Source organism: Diceros bicornis, chromosome 16, assembly GCF_020826845.1.
Source record: "Diceros bicornis minor isolate mBicDic1 chromosome 16, mDicBic1.mat.cur, whole genome shotgun sequence".
NCBI classification, from domain to species: domain Eukaryota; kingdom Metazoa; phylum Chordata; class Mammalia; order Perissodactyla; family Rhinocerotidae; genus Diceros; species Diceros bicornis.
This window is the reverse complement of record NC_080755.1, coordinates 39,391,923-39,409,937: the sequence shown is the minus strand read 5'-3', so window position 1 is coordinate 39,409,937 and position 18,015 is coordinate 39,391,923. Positions and strand designations below refer to the sequence as shown.

The 18,015-nt window shown below is 47.6% G+C and overlaps 1 protein-coding gene across 1 annotated transcript in view; it reads right to left on the bottom strand.

Moving 5' to 3' along the window:
- Positions 1 to 5,932: 5,932 nt before the first annotated feature.
- Positions 5,933 to 18,015, bottom strand: part of ARK2C (arkadia (RNF111) C-terminal like ring finger ubiquitin ligase 2C) — a 104,525-nt gene continuing 92,442 nt past the window's right edge. Inside the window, exons 4-8 of the mRNA XM_058557043.1 lie at positions 13,876 to 14,005; positions 12,016 to 12,120; positions 11,605 to 11,700; positions 6,778 to 6,884; positions 5,933 to 6,293 (exon numbers count right to left, since the gene is read on the bottom strand). Of these exons, the coding sequence (XP_058413026.1) occupies positions 6,176 to 6,293; positions 6,778 to 6,884; positions 11,605 to 11,700; positions 12,016 to 12,120; positions 13,876 to 14,005 (556 nt within the window). The 3' untranslated portion in view covers positions 5,933 to 6,175. The remainder of the gene's footprint in view (positions 6,294 to 6,777; positions 6,885 to 11,604; positions 11,701 to 12,015; positions 12,121 to 13,875; positions 14,006 to 18,015) is intronic.

Genomic DNA, 18,015 nt, shown 5'->3' with positions numbered 1-18,015 from the left:
CACAAATGAGGTGTAGTTAGCAATGCAGTTCATTTTTATTAGTTATAAATAAAGTACAAAAAATCCACCGAAAGTGAATCTAAGCATTTACACAATTCCTAATGTCTCCGCCTTTTCATTGGTGCACTATTGCTTTAATATTCATAATAAATATTCTTCTAGCTTTCTGCTATAAAATAGTCTATGTAGCAAAATGTTGCACAGCACAACAGAACAGAACAGCAGGAGGATTACAAAAAAGGACAATCAACACTGAGGATAATCCTTTCACTTACCAGGGGCAACAAAATTACCCCCTGGAGGGCCTGGTGCTGTAGGCTCCATAGCTGAGAAATGAGCCAGATCCAAGGCCAGGGGTGGGGCTGGGGGGAGGGGTACAGGCCAGCCAGGGCAAAGGGCCCCTTCCCACTCTGACCCTGCAGAGCAGCATAAGGCATGTCTGTCCAGGAGCCCTACCAAGGGGGCAGTGTCTGCCAGGCCCGGCAGTGTGGGGGTCATACACCTCCGTGGGCGACTCCACAGGCCGCCTCCAAGGAAAACAAGAGGACAAGGCTCCAGGGCAGAGGCGGAAAGGGAAGCTGGGCAGGCAGCAGGCAGGAAGCCCAGGGAATGGGACCCATAGACCAGCCAGAGCAAAGTTGGCGCTTAGGGACCCTACACAGCCCAGCCCCTCCTGCAAGCCTGGCCAGGCAGTGTGGCAAATCTGGGCCTCTGCTTCCTCCCCCATCAGCACCATCCCAGGGGGCCTCATGTGGAGGGTGGACTTCTCCACCAGGTAAAGGCAGTGATGTCAAGAGGCAAGAGGGAAGGATGACCTGGAAAGGAAGGGAAGGAGGGGAGGAAGGGGGAGGCAGACACGCAGAGAGCACGGCAGTGGTCCTCCCACTCCCGGCTGGGGTCCGAGCCCGCTCAGAAGCTTCTCCTAGGTACATGGACCTCCTCTCCTTTTGGCTCAAAGGCATCTGAGCTTACTGCTGTGCCAGCCATTGTGGCCACTGCTTCCTCAAACCCTCCCCTAGCACTCCTTCTCGGGGGCAGGGAGACTGGAGCGCCCACCCCATCCCATCCTCCATAGCAGCTCTCCTGTCCACAGCCCCCATGAAGCAACGGCAGAGGGTGAAGGAGGAGATGCTGGGGAGGAGAGACCATGAGTCCAAAATCTGTGTCCCAGCCTATTGTCAAGGGTGATGCCTCAACAACAAATGCTCCAAGAGATGACGGAACTGGAGTGCCAATCCCAAACACCATGGTTTGGGGCTTATATTCTGCCTCCCCCATCCCCCTATCTAACAAGATGTGAATTTCAGCTCACTCTCCAAATGACCTTGTAAAAGTGCATGTCCCGTGTCCAGGGATGCATCCGCCTAATCTGCCTCTCTGTCGCCCACAGGATGCTGCATATAAAAGGACGAAAACCCTTCCGGATGTCTCCTCCAGCAAATCCGCTGGATAGATTCTCAGTCCACTCTCTTCCTCTCCTTTTTTTTTTTCTTCTCCTTCCCTCCTCCCTCCAGCCTTTCTCCTTCCCTCTTCTCTCTCCTGAGAGGGTAAGATGGCACAGCATGGCGGTCTCCCCCCAGATTTAGGTCATATTCTATTGGAGTCTGAGGGACCCTAGAGATCCTCCAGCTCACCCCCCTGACTCCAGAAAACTGAGACTCAGGGAGGCCAAGTGACTTGCTCAAGGTCACTGGGAAATTTACAGTAGAGCTGGTCTGAAAACCCCAGTCCAGCCTAATTTTAATAAATCAGGCTTTTTGGCTTTCAAATGCTCCTGCTGGTCATGTCCAAAGGGCCTAATTCTGGAAGCAGAGAGATTTGGAGGCCAGGTGGAGAGAGTGACCTTTAGTGCCCTCGGACCTTCTTCAGAGGATGGAGGTTGAGGCAAGGGCCAAGGAAGAAGGAAAAACAGGTTAATGATGGTGGGGCTTGGGTGGGGAAGGGTAGCAAGTGAAAGGATTACCCCAGTCTGCTGACGAGTGCAAATTATATTTATATATGTGCTAAATACAGTCACTATATTGGAGTTTTTCACTAGATCACAGCATACAGAATCAAGGTTTGCATTTCGTATGGAATGTATCCCAAGAGGCCAGCACCACAGTAGGACAGCTTGCAATCACACACCCTGATAGTTTGGACGAAATAAAGTTCGCAGAATTTTATTTAAATTTTTTTTTGTATTCGTAGTTGTTTGTCATCGTACCAATGCATGCAAAGCATTCCACTCCCAGAAACAACGCCAAAATGAGGTAATAGGAGTAATAAAAAAAATTAGTATCCTTTCTAAATAAATAAATTATAATTAAAAATGCAAAACAACTATAAAAATAATTAAATAAGAACCCACGATATCTACAAGTTAGTCATAAATTATGATTGTTAAATATAAGGCATTTAAACTCACAAAACCCTGTAAACTAGCAACGTGCCATGTTTTTTGTTTTTTGTGTTTTTTTTTTTCATTTTTGTTTTTCTATCAGCTGAAATCGCTCTAGCATTTGCTCTACGCGCGCAGGAGATGAAACACGAGGGGGGACCTGACAGACGTTGCTACAGCCCCACACGGGGAGTGTTTGTCCCACCGGCAGGCGGAGGGTTTGGGGGATTTCTTCAAGAAAAAAAAATCTGGTGCTTTTTCTTCACCATTGAAAAAACTGTGCTTGTTCATTAGGCGTAAAGAGTTAAGAATACTTGCACGGAGGCTAGGAACATAGAAGAGGAGCTTGAGTCCTGCCACAGGTGGTGGGCAAGGGCTTCAGGGCCCGAGGGGGTCCCGGCTAGTGGAGGAGCCCCGCGGCCCTCCGGCGACCTCTGCCCACGCCAGCCGGGCTCCTGGCGTTGGTTTCATTGATTGGCGTCCTCGGTGCACCTGCTGCCGCCAGGGCTGTGGCTAGGAGGCCCAACTTGAACCCTGGGGCAGCTCTCGCCCCAGAAGGCACTCATGCGTCTCAGTCAAGAAAGGGTTGGAGTCCCTTGAGTTGAGCAGGAGGACTACCAGGGGTCTCCTCTCCTGGAGGTGGTGGGTGTGAGATGCTGAGGCCTGAGCCTGCCTCTTCTCCACTCTTCCCAGGCTCACGGACAACTGGCGAAGAGGGCTTCATGGGAGCAGAAGCACAGCCTTCTCTCCTCTCCTCTCACCCAGATGGCTGCCCGGCTGCTCGGCTAAGGAAGCCGGGAGCTGGGAGGAGCATGAGTCCTTGTCACCTCCTGGACCCACCTGCAGAGTACAAGGGCCCCAGAAAGATGGGGAAGTGGGGGGCTTTGGGATCTACCCCCAAAGTCAGCAGCTGATCTCTCCCGCTCTAGGTGACCCCCACCCCAGTCAGTGCCTAATGTTAGCCTGGGGCACTCAGGGAGCCTGCAGAGAATGGGGAGGAAGGAGGGGACCACACCCCACTCTCAGCCTCTGAAACAGATGTTGGTGTCCACAGAAAGTCATTTTCAATAGTTCAGTTGGCACACAGCTCTACCGACTTGAAAGATGTGTTGATGTTAGGGAGGATCAGAGAATGTGAGTGTTGGAAGGAAATTTAGCAAGCCTCCAATCCAGCCTCCTTGTGTTACAGCTGAGGAAACTGAGGCCCACAGACACAAAGAGGGGTTCCCAGCATGGGCCACCTAGTCAGTGAAGAGCCAAGACTGGATCCCAAGACACCAGCTCTCCCTCCATCTGGCCACCCCACTGACCCCCTGTACCTGCTGGCCTTTCAAACCAGTCTCAGAGAGAAGAGCAGAAGCCGAGACCAAGAGGGGAGTGACCTTCCCTAGATCATCTTGGCTGCCTCTGGGTCCAAGCAGGGTTGGGAGAATTCCAAGCTTACTCTGAAATCCTGACTCAGAAGTACTGTCCCCACTGGTGGAGTTTCCAGCCTTTAGCTCAGGAGACACTGTTCACACTCTGGAATCACCAAATGGGACAATGTAATGCTCGTTGCTGTTAACCCTGAAGCAGACTATTCACCATTTTTGCACTATTGTACGTGTCTTGGCTCCTCAGCTAGACTGTTAGCTCCTCAAGGCAGGATATCATCTTCTTTGCTATTGGCTCTCCCAGCACCTCAGTCAACATTGCCTTAGTCTGAGGAAGATCTTTGAGTAGCCCTCCCAGCAGAAGCCATGTCCCCCACTCTCTGCCTGCAGGTGTGCAGAGCAGCCATCCTTCCACTTGACACCTCCGGTTGTGCTCAAAGGTTCTATCTCAAGCCAAAATCTGCCTCCCAGTCATTTTTACCCGTTGGTCCTCGTTTTCCCCTTTCTAGCAGCAATGCAGACTCAGATTTCCTTAACCTTACGGAATTTCTTCATGTATGTGTTAAGTATCTTGTCCTTCTTAGTCTTCTCTTATTGATAGAAGGGCATTGAGACTGGGGTAAGGGGTGAGGGGAGGGAAGCTTTGAGGGCAGTGCAAATTTGGGAGAGGAGGAGGGAGAGGGGCAAAGAAAGAGAGCAGAGTTCCAGCTGAGCTGGTGTTTTCCACATGTGGATAAGGAAAGTTGGGTTGGGGTTGGAATTTGGTGGATTTTCCCATCTCTATTCTTCTGTCCTCCCATCTCTGCTCCCTTTGAGGTTCAGAAAAATTGTGAGGTGGTGCAGAAAGACACACTGCGTGGTGCCACTTGGAACTTCCAGGTCTGTCTCTCCCACCACCCCTCATCCCTAAACCCCAAGGGGCTTCCCAGGAGAGAGCAGAGAATGCATTGGGCAGATATTACTAATCCTCACAACATCTAGGTGAGGTAGAGGAAGTGGAAATGGGGATGCACTGTTGTTTCTCCCCACTCTAGGGAGAAGGAAACTGAGGCACAGAGAAAGAAATGGACTTGCCCAAGGTTATCAAAGAGTCAGAGAAAGAGCCAGAAGCTAGGGACACAGGGCCTCCCAAACCCAGCCAACACAGTCTCAGGGCCGGGGCCATCTGGGAGGGACTCTATCAGGATTTGAGACGTCCCAAAGGAAGCTGAAGGTCCTCCTCAAGGTCCACGGAGTTTGACCTCAGCCCCTGAGTGCTAGTGGAGAGTACTCTGGCCAAGACCAAGTGTCCATCACCTATGCTATCTTATTTTCAGCATACGGTTATTTTTTTGCATAGGGAGGCAGTGGCCAAATTGCCTCTTTGTATCAGGGCATGAGCACAGCCAAAAGGAAGAAGTTGGCATGAGCAGGGGCATCCTGGCTCTGAGAACACCGGGCAACTCTTGCTGAAGGGTGGCCCCATCCTGGTTCAGTGTGGAACCAGAGGGATGGCTGGAGCTCAGCAGATCGGCTCCGAAACTTGGGGCCCTCCTTCAAGACAGACTTCTCCTCTTCACCTACTCAAACTCTGCCTTCCCAACCTCGGCTGAGCCCCTCAGAGGCCCATTGAAGACCCCCCTCTGCTCCTTTTCCAGTTCTGCCCTTTCCCAGATGCCCCTCTCCATACTCCATGCACTGTAAACATGAGAAAAACAAAAGCAAAGGAAAACACAAAACCAAAAACAAAACGAGAACCCCCCTCCCGCCTCCCAACCTGGGTGAAAAAAAATCCTTTTTCACCGTAAACAGGATTTGGCTTTTTTTTTCCACCTTTGATTCCTTTTTCCTTTTTTCTCCTAAAGACGGGAAGATTTGGGCTGTCGTTGGTTGGTTCAGTCAGGCACCAAAACAAGAAACTCAATGAGAAATATTTGGTGCGAATTCGGTAATAGCGACATGTCCACCACAAGATGACTAGAGCACCACACACAACATTTTTCTTAAGCTAACATGCTCCGGCTGCCATCCACAGAAATAGCTAGAGACCCCTACATGGTTTCTACGTGGTCGAGAGGTATATATACAATCCTTCAAAGGACAGGATTGAGGGGCCGGTCTATCAGCTAGGATCTTCAGGATCACATCAAGATTCTCAGCAGCGTGGGCCCCCCCTTCCCACCCCTGCTCCGGGCACGGCCAGCTCCCTCCCTCCCATGAGGCGAGGCAGATGGGGGCAGTCACCATTCTGGATGGGTGGGTCCTCCCCCCACCCCCTCCTTTCCCTCAGACACTGATACCACCAACTCCTCTTTCCACAAAATGTGCTTGCAGGCTTATCCTCTACATCAAATGGCTCAGAAGGCAAAGTTTGGCTGCAAGGGCTATGGCCGTGGGGGGACCTGGTGAAGGAAAATGGGGCGTCCACTGGCTAATTCTTCCCTCAGCTGTCGGCTCCCAGTTGTGTCTCAATGTCCACTCGGCAGATGGGGCATTTCTTGCTCATGGCGAGCCATTGGTCCACGCATAGTTGGTGAAAGAGATGCATACAGGGTAAGCGCCTGGAAGACAGGAGGGAGAGGCAGAGGAGTGGTCAGAGGGAAGGTGCCTGGGGCTGTGCCAGGAGCTGAGGGATACAGGCAACTGAGAGGCTCAGGATCCCATACCCGGGACCACTGGAGGATTGGCCAAAGAGGGCCTTGGGAGGCCTGTCATGGAGTGAGGCTGTGGCTGGGATGGGAAGTTGTGCACGGAAGCCCTTCCCCATACAGCCCTTTCAGCTCAGCCTGCAACAAAGCCATGACTTTGTCTTAGAGCCATCCAGGCCAAACAGCACTCTGTTCTCTTACACTTCGTGTCCAGGAGTCCACACCCATGGGCACCACACATCTAGAATGTTCCTAGAACAACCACAAAGCACACTATGGCACACTTGGCACACTCTCACACATACACCTACAAGCAAACAAGCACCCCCACCCCTGACACATAGCACAGGAGTGATCACCAACACCCAAGATAGAATGGAAGAGTCCAACCTCTTACCTCACATCTTCTCCATCTTCCAGCATAGACAGACAGATTGTGCATTTCTCATCTGTGTCTGACTCCTCCCCCTCTTCCTTCTTGCCCTTGCCATCCTGGGGTCTTCGCTACGAGAAGCAGAGGAAGAGCATTCGTTACCTGGAGCAGACTCACCTGGTGGCCATTGTCTTTCATCCACAGCTTCCCAGTCCCTTGCAGCCTCCTCTTCCTTGTGAGTCAGTCTCTTTAAGTTCCTAAGTAACACCCAGACTCCTTTGCTCTTCCCAGACCCTTCTCCCTGCCTCCTCCCAACCTTCCTCCTTGCTGCAGGATACAGAGTGTTAAAGCCAAGGGAGGAAGAGGCCAAGTTAAGTTGGCCTTTTGTTGTCTCATGTAATTTATTTCCCAGACATAAAGTTTATGCTGTCCTAGGGGCATAGAGTTTGGAAAGGAATTGGGTACCTAATGAATCAACCATTTGCAAAACAATGGCTGTGCATAAACAGCTTTCCCTTTTCTGTTCCCCTCGTGCTCTTCACTCCTCCTTACACCCTTTCCAAACTAGATCTCTGCCTCCAGGCTTCTTCCTCCACTTTCAGGTCTGGCATACTTCATCCATCCATCCATCCATCCATCCATTCATCCATCCATCCATCCATTCTTCTTTCCTTTCTTTCTCCCTCCCTCCCTCCCTCCCTTCCTTCCTTCCTGCCTTCCTTCCTTTCACTCACTAATGCATATTCATTTATTCATTCATTACTAGACGAAGGCAAAATTCCTCAACTTGGCATTACATCTGTAATTTGTACCACACTGTTATTTTATATTGTTAGATTTCTCTTCCTATCCAGCAAGTTCCTCTAAGATAGGCACAGTTCCAACACGAGGTGAGACATCATGCGGGCACTCTGTTTAAACTTATTGACTTTAACTGTCCTGTTTCAAATTCTATGATAATTATTTGAATATAGTTAACAACTAAGGAGAAAGTTCTAAGTCTTAGATGGTGTAGACCATGGCTCACTCTTCTTTAGGCACTGCCCCACACTTGGCCAAGCAGAGGTACATCACCAGTGCTTAATAAATATTCTGGGGGTGAAGGAATGTAATCAGTGAATGAAAGCAGCCCACCTTTCATGCGCCCCTCTCCATGCTGTGCAGTGAAACAGTCTGATAACACCCATGTGAAGAAAATTAGCCCTTCTGTCTCCTCTCCAGGCATAAGCAGACTTAAAGGTCATTTGACCAAGAGAAAAATCGGGAGTCACCAGACGAAGGCCACCCAGAGAATGACCACGACCTTGGGGCCAGCCCTAGATGCCAGGTCTCCCCACTCTGATCCTTAGTCCTAAGCTTTGAAGTCCCTTAGTCTGATGTAGTCTGGGGAATATTGTCACCTTGCTGGAAGATACAAGAAAATCTATTCCTTCTGCTCTCAGCCTCCTTGTGCCCTATATATCCCATCACAAACCATGTAAGGCTACTACAATAGGTATCGCCTTATCTAGAATCCAGAAAACCAGAAGTACATCCACAGTCCCACATAATTGTCATGGCTTTTGACTATGAATGGAGTCATGATGATCTGCCTGCCTAAGAGCCCAGCTGTGTTGGCTGGAGGAGTGACCTTCTTTTAGCTGGCCCTGCAAGAAAAGGGATGTTCTATAAAAGAAACCATTAAGACGCAACTACTTGCCTGTTTTCTATTGTTTTCTTCCCCACTATTATTCATGATTTCATTTTTATGGCTAATAAATTAAATAAATAAACAAAATATTTATTATTATATTTTTATAAAATTATAATTATAAAATTAATTAAATAAAATATTTATTATTACATTATTAAAATAAATAACAAATTAAATAAATTAATTTTAGCTTAATATTCTTACCTTGTTTTTCTATGTCTGGTCTACATTTCTTTAAATTATTCTCTTTTTAAATCTTATCCTATTTCCTCTTTTGTATTTTTAGTCTTTTAGGTCTTCTGGTTTTTCTCTTCTCTTTTCATTATGTATGCAACTTTTAACTATATCTTTTTCAGCATTTATTCATTTAGTATTTATTTTATCCCTTTTCCCCTTACCTTCTCATTTTCAATAACATTTGCTTTTCACTTTGATGTTATTGATTTTAATTTTATATGTTGTTTTCATATCTTTTCCTAATTTTTATTCTTTTCATATTTTTCTATTTGACTATATATATTTTTTTCTATATTTTTTGTTCTTTTCCTATCATTACCATTTAAAAATATCCTTTTTGTTTTATATTATTTTACTCTCAGTTTAAATATTTAAAGTTTTTTTTCACATTTCATTTGGGTCCTAGACTTGATCATTTCTCATTCTTTATTTCTCTTATTCTTTATTTCTAATATTTTTATTCCACTAATTCTTTCTTTATTCTCATAATTTTTTAGCTTGATTCTTTATCTCATTGGTTCAACCCATTTTAGTTTTTCATTCTTAGTGTTTGGTTTTCTTCCTTATCTCCTCCTGACCTGTTGAAATGGTGGCAGGTGAAGCATGTGGCCCCAGACAGGGAAGTAGAAGCTGCTCCTGGCTCCTGAACACGCCTCATTCCCTCCGTGCTCTTCTCCAATAGCTCAAAGCTCTCTCTCCAGAGAATGACCATTTTCTCCATGGAAATGACAGCCTTCATTACTGAAATACTGTCATTTCCTCTATTAACATACTATCCATGGCTGACACATAATAGATAACAAATGTTGGTAAAATCACTTATGGATAAATCCAGTTCCTCCATGAGGAGCTGCAGAGAGCAAGATTCACGGTCTTTGACATTGACGCCACTGGCACCTGGGCAAGCCTAGAACACATGAGCCCCATCTCAAGGTGAGAGCAGCTCGCCATTCCTATGCACTCACCAGGTCCCAGGCACCACGCTAAATTGTGTACTTGCATTGCCCACTGAATCCCCAGAGCACCCCTTATGTAGCTACTAATATATCTTTCCCATTTTACAGTAAAAAGGGCAGGGGAGGGGCTAGAAAAGCCAAGTAAGTTGTCCAAAGTTACACAGCTGTAAGTGGTGGTTATGGACTAGATGTCTGTGTCCCCCCCAAATTCATATGTTGAAGCCTTCACTCCCAATGTGATGGTATTAGGAGGTGGGGCCCTTGGAAGGTAGTTAGATTTAGATGAGGTCATGAAGGTGGAGCCACCCATCAGGGGATTAGTGCCCTTAAGACAAGAGGAAAAGACACCAGAGCTTCCTCTCTCCACCATGTGAGGATACAGAGAGAAGGCAGCTGTCTACAAGTCAGAAAGAGAGCCCTCACCAAGAACCAAATCTGTAGGTGCCTTGATCTTGGACTTCCTGGCCTCCAGAACTGTAAGAAATAAATGTCTGTTGTTTAAGCCACCCAAGTCAGTAGTATTTTGTTACAGCACCTTGAATTGACTGAGACAGTAGTAAAACTGGCCCTGTCTCACTCCAACACCTAGTGCTCTCAACCATGCATCCTGGGGCCTCGTGAGAAGGTAAAGATAGGCTCTGGTTTGACCATGATGAGCATGTTCCTGTTCCAAGTTTCTCAACACTTGTCAAGTTTTTAACTCCTCCAGGAGGGGAGAAATTTAAAAATTATTTGTTTGTTTGTTTTTATAACAGACTTTATTTTGTAGAACAGTTTTAGTTTACATAAAAGTTGAGCAAAAGGTACAGTGCATTTCCATATTCCTCCTCCTCCCAATACACACACAGGTTCCCCTATTATTAACACCTTGCTTTAGTGTGGTACATTTGTTACAATTGATGAACTGATAGTGATACACCATTGTCAACTAAGTCCATTAATTTATGTTAGGGTTCATTCTTTGCATTGTACATTCCACGGGTTTTGACAAACGTGTAATGTTATGTGTCCATCATTACAGTACCATACAAAATAGTTTAACTGCCCTCAAAACCCTCTGTGATCCACCTCTTCATTCTTCCCTCCCTCCCCCACAGCCCCTTGGCAACGACAGATCTTTTTACTGTCTCTGGTTTTGCCTTTTTCAGAATGATATATAGTTGGAATCAAACAGCATGCAGCCTTTTCAGGGTGGCTTCTTTCACTTAGAAATATGCATTTAAGTTTCCTCCATGTATTTTCATGGCTTGATAGCTCATTTCTTTTTATCATGGAATAATATTCCACTGTATGGATGTGCCACAGTTTGTTTATCCATTCACTTATTGAAGGACATCTTGGTTGCTTCCAAAATTTTTTATTTATTTTAATTAAAAATTTTTTAATTTTTAATTTAGATTCCCGGGCTTAAATCTACCCCAGATTCCCGGCCAATTACCTTGCAGCATCTACCTCTATAGGCATAGGGTAGAGGCTGTGAGTCTGTGGCTTTAAAAGCTCCCCAGGTGATCCTGATGCTCAGGCAGGATTGGAAACCCCTCCTCTGGAGCCTTAGTTGCCCATTTGTTCATGTGAGATTGGACCTGGAAATCTTTTCTAAGGCAAATCTTAGCCTTCAGTGCAGGTGTTCCCTTTGCCCACCTCATTCAAACACAAACATTTATATGCCTGCACTCCTAGCTAATACACCCACTCACAAGTCCATATGCACAGACACATACCCAGCCTTCCTCCTCTACTGATGAGAGGCCCGCCCCCCCTCCCCTGTCTTCCCTCCTGGTCACACCTGCCAGAGGCAAGAGAGAAGACCCTGGGAAGGTATTGCAACTTCAGCGCATCTAACCAGAGCAAAGCCTTCTAGATTTTGGGCTGTGCCCCTCGGTGGACAACAAGGCCAAGGTCAACTAGACAACTCATACTCCCCACCCCCCCCAACTGTGCAGGCTGACCTGCTGGCAGACTCACCTTCTTGTACTTGTGGGGGAAGGTGAACCTCTCAATGGTGTTCTGTACAGCTCCCCGAGTCACATTTCCCAACCTGTCCTCGAGCTGCAGCAGCTCCTGCAAAGAGAAAAATGTGGATGTGTGTCCTGGGCACGCTCAAACACACACATACACACAATAAGGAGGAGGGGCACTGAGAGATGTTTGTTAGCAGGAAGCATTCACATAGCCACTGGGAAGAGCTGGTCAGATGCTGAAAGACCACAATATCTCTCTTTTTCTCTCTCTTACTTTCAAGCCTGAGGCTTCCCCTGTGCCCATGCCCTATTCACCAGCAGGGAGAAGGGATAGGAGAGGATGAACAATAATGGCATCTCCACCAACCCAGTTGGAGCCAGGCTGGCAGGAGGGTTCCCAGACAGAGAAACATACCTCATAGCTCTCCCGCACGGCGGAGGTGTGTCTGCTGGGATTCAGTCCCTGGAGAGCAAGGAAGTGAAGCTGAGGGTAAGGGTAGTTTCGGATTTCATGGACGACCTGTTGGGGAGAAAATACCTTGGATAGGATTCAAGGCTCAATGAGCCCAGCATCCAATTCTTCCTCCCATAACAGCCAATCAGCACACTCCTGAGATGCTGCAGGCAGAAGTGCCGTCTTTCCTGCTCCTGTGTCCCCCTCCTCATCAAGAACCAAGCTTATACCGGAGCAGCCTCAGAAAGAATAACAAAATCAATAAAGTAACAAATAACCTAGTTGGGCGTTTATTTTCATGGTGAGCCCTTCACAAATTTAATTATTTAATTATCTCATCTGATCTACAATGTGGGTGCAATTACTATTCTCATTTTACTGATAGGGTAAATGAGACTCAAACAGATTAAGTAAGTGAACCAAGTTATGCCATCAAGTGACAGAATCGCTATTTTAAACCCAGGCAGTTGAGTACACAGTCCATTCCCTTCCCTTCTACTCTGCATTGCCCAGACTAGGGTGGGGCAAGTGAGGGCACAAAATATAAAAGGGCACCAAAAGACTCAGGAACCAAGATAAATAATATTTTAATGCAATATTTAAAAAAAATTAATGCAAAAAATCCATAATGAACAGAATATCAAAATTTTAAGTAAAGACAGGATCTGGCCCTATACTTGCATGGCCCTGCCTCACTCACTTCACCCTCATCCAGCCTGTGAGTCAGAGGGGCCAGGTTTCCATCCCAGCTGCTCAACTTACTCACTGTATGACTCTGGGCCAGTTCCTTAACCCTTCTATGCCTTGGTTTGCCAAACTGTAAAATAGGATAATACCTTTTTGTGTGGGGCTACTGAAAGGTTTCAATGAGATAATTCATGTAAAGTGCTTAGAACAGTGCCTGGTATGCAGTAGGTGCTCAATAAATGTTAGCTTTTATTCTTAGAAGATGGGGCTTCATAACGCAAACCACAGAACCTCAGAGCTGACAAGGACTTCCAGAATTACTTGTCCCAGCCTCTCATTCTACAAATAAGGAGACAGAGGCGCTGCGTGCCCAATGGAGGGGCAAGGGCTGGAAGGGAGGAATTATGCTTCAGGGCAGCAACATGAGGAAGCCATCTGGAAATAAGAAGAGTTTTCATCAGCCTTTTGCTGCTTTAATGAATATCTTTGCCTTCATTCCGTGCAGCTTGCAACGCCAGGAAGGAGAAGGCCCCCCGCACCCAATCTGATCCTTGGTAGTTGCAGCCCCCTGCAGCAATGAAGGCTGCCCCCTGCAGAAAGCAGGACTGGATCAGCAGGCCAGGCCCAGGGGCTTCCTCTGGGGTCTCTTTTGTTCCTATGCCAGTCCTGTGAGATGGACGAGGCGGGCGTCTTCATCCCATTTCACAGATAAGTAAAACCAAAGCCCAGGGAGGCACCGACTCTAAGAAATTAACTAAATGAGGTCATATGGAGTCCAGGGACTTCCCTGCCCACTCTTTGCCCTGAGCCTTTTCCCCACAGACCACAGATGCTACACAGTCCCTTTCCACCCCTCCAGGGCCCACCCAGTCCTGTCCATAGTACTAGCTTCAGTCTAGCAGGTTCTCTTTCTTTCCCTTTCAAGCCACAGAAGCTGGAAGGGGAGAGCAACAGTTAAGCTGCCTGGGAGCAGGACACCGGGGAGAACGACACAGGGGGGAGGGACACAGAGAGGGGACACAGGGGACAGGGACACGGAGGAGAGGGATACAGCGGGAGCTGCAGACCTCAGCCCACCATTGGCCCCCACCAGGCAGCAAGGAGTCGGTGTCCTGGCAAAGCCCTTTCACTCACCATCTGCGTGGAGGAGGAGTTTCGGGGAAAGTGGTGCATTCGAGGAGTCGCTAGGTAATGCTGATAGTGCTGAGGGATGGGCCGCACCTGGAACTGAGCAGGACTCAAGCCGGCGTCCACACTGAGATCCCTGTGGGGACATGGCCACAGTGAACCACAGGTGGTGTGACTCAGCCATCACGGTGCAGAAGGGACCTCAGACATCAAGCCCGCTGAGTAGAATCAGAGTCACAAACTGCCAGAGCTGCAAGGGGCACCTCACTAGCCCTTCCCCTCTCTTTATGGTGAAGGAGACTGAGATGCAGAAAGGAAAGGGCTCTCAAGGTCTGAAGGAGCTAGAACAGTCTAGACCCCATAAAACTCTGAAACTAGTGCAGCAAAGTGATCTCCCTAGACAAAGCCCTTCCCCAAGAGAAATGCAGAAAGAAGGATCCAAACAGCAAATCAGGGTTACAGAGTAAAGGAAAGACAAGTTCAGACAGAGTGGAGGGGGGAGCAGAGGGCATACTTTTACCACTTTGAGAAAACAACAGAAAAGAGACCTCTACAGCTGTGAGGCAGGAATAGCTATCCTGGACCCCTTCCCACCTCCCACCCCCAAAATATAGGGAAACTCATTTCACTTAAAAATTAATCAATTAATGCAACTGAAAAGGAGCCAGGGCTCCTCGGAAAATGGCTGATTTCAGGTCTGGGGCAGAAAATGTGCAAAACGAGATTGAAACATCTTGTCATAACTGAAAGCAAGGAAGTTATCAAACACGACCAGGGTCAAGTCAAAAGGATTCAGGAAGCATCCTGAGGAGGCTCCCACTGGCCAGAGATTGGACAATCCCCACATCAACGAGCATAACTGCAATAGACTGAAGTACGTCAACTAGGTTCAAATCCATGAGAGTGAAAAGATGCCAAAGGAAACTGGACCCATTGAAGGATGCTGGGGAGCCAACTCTTCACTTTGAAAACTAGTCAATAAAGGGAAAGAACTGAGCATTTACCCTGCCTCTCCTCTATTAACTGCTTCAGGGTAACCAAATGGTTGATGAAGGGACATCTCATTTATAAAAGTTTTCTAGCTAATAAATGAGTAAAGAATGATTGAATTATTTGTCACCTTTTTGCAACCCCTAAAGAAGTAAAGGATCTAGGCAAAGATCATCAATTGCTACTAACATCACAGGAGGAGAGACAACCAGCTTTCTGCTGGAAGAACCTGCCGCCACCTATGAAGTATTTTTGCCAAGAAATAAGAGCTGAACCTGAATCTGCTCAAGTCTTGATCTAAGTGCCAATGTATAAGGAACAATGGAAATTGAGGAACATCTTAAGTGATAGCACCAGAGTGTAACCAGCAAAATCTGATAAGGGGAAACTCTACTAGAAAACAGCCTGATTTCTGCAACAAATACATTAAATATATATGTGTGTGTGTGTGTGTGTGTGTATATATATATGAGGGACATTAAAGGAATTTCTGCTTCCAACCCTGATGTATATTTATTATGATGTGTATATATTCCTATATTTCCTATAGATATAAGCCTGGATCCCTGGAATAACTCCAATGAGTCTGTCATTTGAGAAATGAGCTAAACTCTTGGAGCCAGTTGGAAACAAACATAGAATTCCTCTAATCCAGCCACTCATTTCTGCTGGCCCATCTGAGGCCTGAAGAAGGGCAGCCATGGTCCTGGGCTAGCCACTTAGGGCCACCAGGGTTTCTGCCCCTTGCTGGGGCTCATCCCATTGACCTGCCTCCGGGAAAAGAGTTCCACAGGGCAGAAGCTCCATGTGGCAGAAGCTCCAACTCTCATCATTTACCAGCGGTCTCAGGGAGCCCAGCAAACTCAAAGCAGCAAAGATGTTCAGGGAATTCTACCAAAAGCAAAGTCTCAAGGAACTTGGAACAGAGTCACCCCGATTCCAAGAATGTTGACTGGAGAAGCGAAAGGCACCTCAGCTCTCAGATGAGCGGGATGATCTACCCAGGTTGGGCCTGGGCGGGCTCTGGAATCCCCCTTTGACCGTCTCATCAGAAAATTCCTTCCTGGACCCAGGATCCCTGAACAGGGGATGTTCCTCGGACCCTAAAGAAGCCTGGGTGGGGACTTTCCCCGAGGAGACATCAGCCCCCGGAGAGGCAGTGTCTCCCACCTTTCTGCTCTTCCCACCAGCCTGTGAGAACCTAGCTGAGTTTGGAAAGGGTCATAGAAATACCCCACAGACCTGCAGTCACAGGGTACCCAGAACGGTGCCCTGGAGAGTTCTTGTGGACATTGTCTCAATGCACAGTTCTTATCAGTTGTGTCTGAACATCAAACTGAACTTTATTTTCAAACACTGTCAATGGCCTTGAAGCGTGGTGTGGTCTGGTTGCTACGTAGACCCTTACGTTCTTCCCAGGAAGCTTGCCCCAAAAGTGCGGCAGGGTCTTGTGGCCTGCAGCTCAATTTCTAGAATGACCTAGGGCAGAATTCAGAGGTTTCTGATGGTTCTCTAAAGGAAGAGGGGAAGGGGTGCTGACACTCTCCCCACCTCCTCCCTCCCAGGGCTCCTTGCAAGGGGATGGGAGTGGCCTCTCCTATCATGCATTTCCCATCATCTGATTTCAAGACTGCACATCTCCTGGCAGAAGAGGACTCTCTGGAAAAGAGGGGTGGAGTACAGTTAGCATGGTCACAATGACAAAAAGCGCCTTGTCACCACTAGTCCTCAGTCCACCTTCCTGGAGCACAGCTAATTACAAGGGAGGAGAAATTGTCACCTCCTCCTCTGGAAAGGTCTTCCTACTTGGGAAGTGGGGACAGGATGGGCAGAAAGGGCCCAGGGGTGGACCCAGATGGATGGGACTCAGGCAGGGCAGGGGCCTCCCGGCGTCCCCTGCTGGGGCACAGACCAGCTTCTCAGGGCCTCAGTCTTTATGTGCCTCAGGGCAAGCAGGGGTCAGGAACACAGAGTGATTGAACGAGCAAGAAGGACCAGGAGACTCTGCTAAATAAAGAGAGCTGACAGTGCTAACACCTGCACTGCTCCCCCTGTCACCTCCCCAGGAGCACTCTCTCCTGTGTCACCTGTCCAGTCCCACTGGCCACGCTGGACCCTGTGTGTTTCTTCAGGTCACTCAGCCATATGCGAGGGCCCTGGGTGCTCCATGCAGGCTGAGTTGAGTTAAACTGCATTGACTTGCCTGCTAAGGGACAGCATTCAGTCCAAATTGCAATTAAATCTTCCTAATTTGAATCAGCTAATTAGAAACAGGCTGGGCTGAAATTGACCTCGGTGCAAGCTATCTTTTAAAGGAGTGTTCAGTTTAACGGAGTGTACCTGAGAACCAGCAGCGGGCTGGAGACAACAGAACAGGTTAAAACAACTGTTTCCTGCACCTGGAAGCATCTTTACATTCAATCAACCAGAACTCTCCTGCTTTTGAATCACTCCTGGGTGTCCAGTAAGTGACCTTTGACTAAGCCAGTTTGCCTGACTAAATGGCTGAGAAATGACACAACTGCACACTTATTTTTTTTTAATAGTCCATCCCTTTCCATTGAGATTTTTTGTTTGTTTGTTTTTACATTCTTAAAAACAATTTTTTTTTTTGACCTCAAAGTTGCAAGAACAGCACAAAGAATTCCTGGATACCCTTCACCCAGATTCCCCAATTGTTAACGTTTTACTATGTTTCTGCATTTCCATTTCCTTCTCTCTCCATGCATCCACCCATCCATACACCCATACATAGACACACACACTTCTCCAGGGATTTTTTTTTCTGAACTATTTAAAAATAAGTTGCAGGCACGATGCTTTTGACCTCTAAATACTTCAGTGAACGGCATATCTTTTTCAAGTGTTTTAGTGCTTGGATCCAACCCCAGTTTAGGTCAGCCCTCCCCTGAGCTAGAATCAGAGTCCAGTGGGACCAAGAATCCAAAACCAAGCAACACTGCATCCCAGGCCACAAAGACCTCTGTCCTGAGTGCAGGAGATGGTGGGAAGACTTCTCAGGGGCCCATTGCCTACAGAGACACCACAACAAAGCTTCAACCTCTCTCCCCAGCTTCTCTCCCCAGTCTTTGCCTCCAACCCGGCTGGCTCTGTCTCCATGAGCCTGTGTTCTGGCTTGTTGGCACTTCTCTGTGG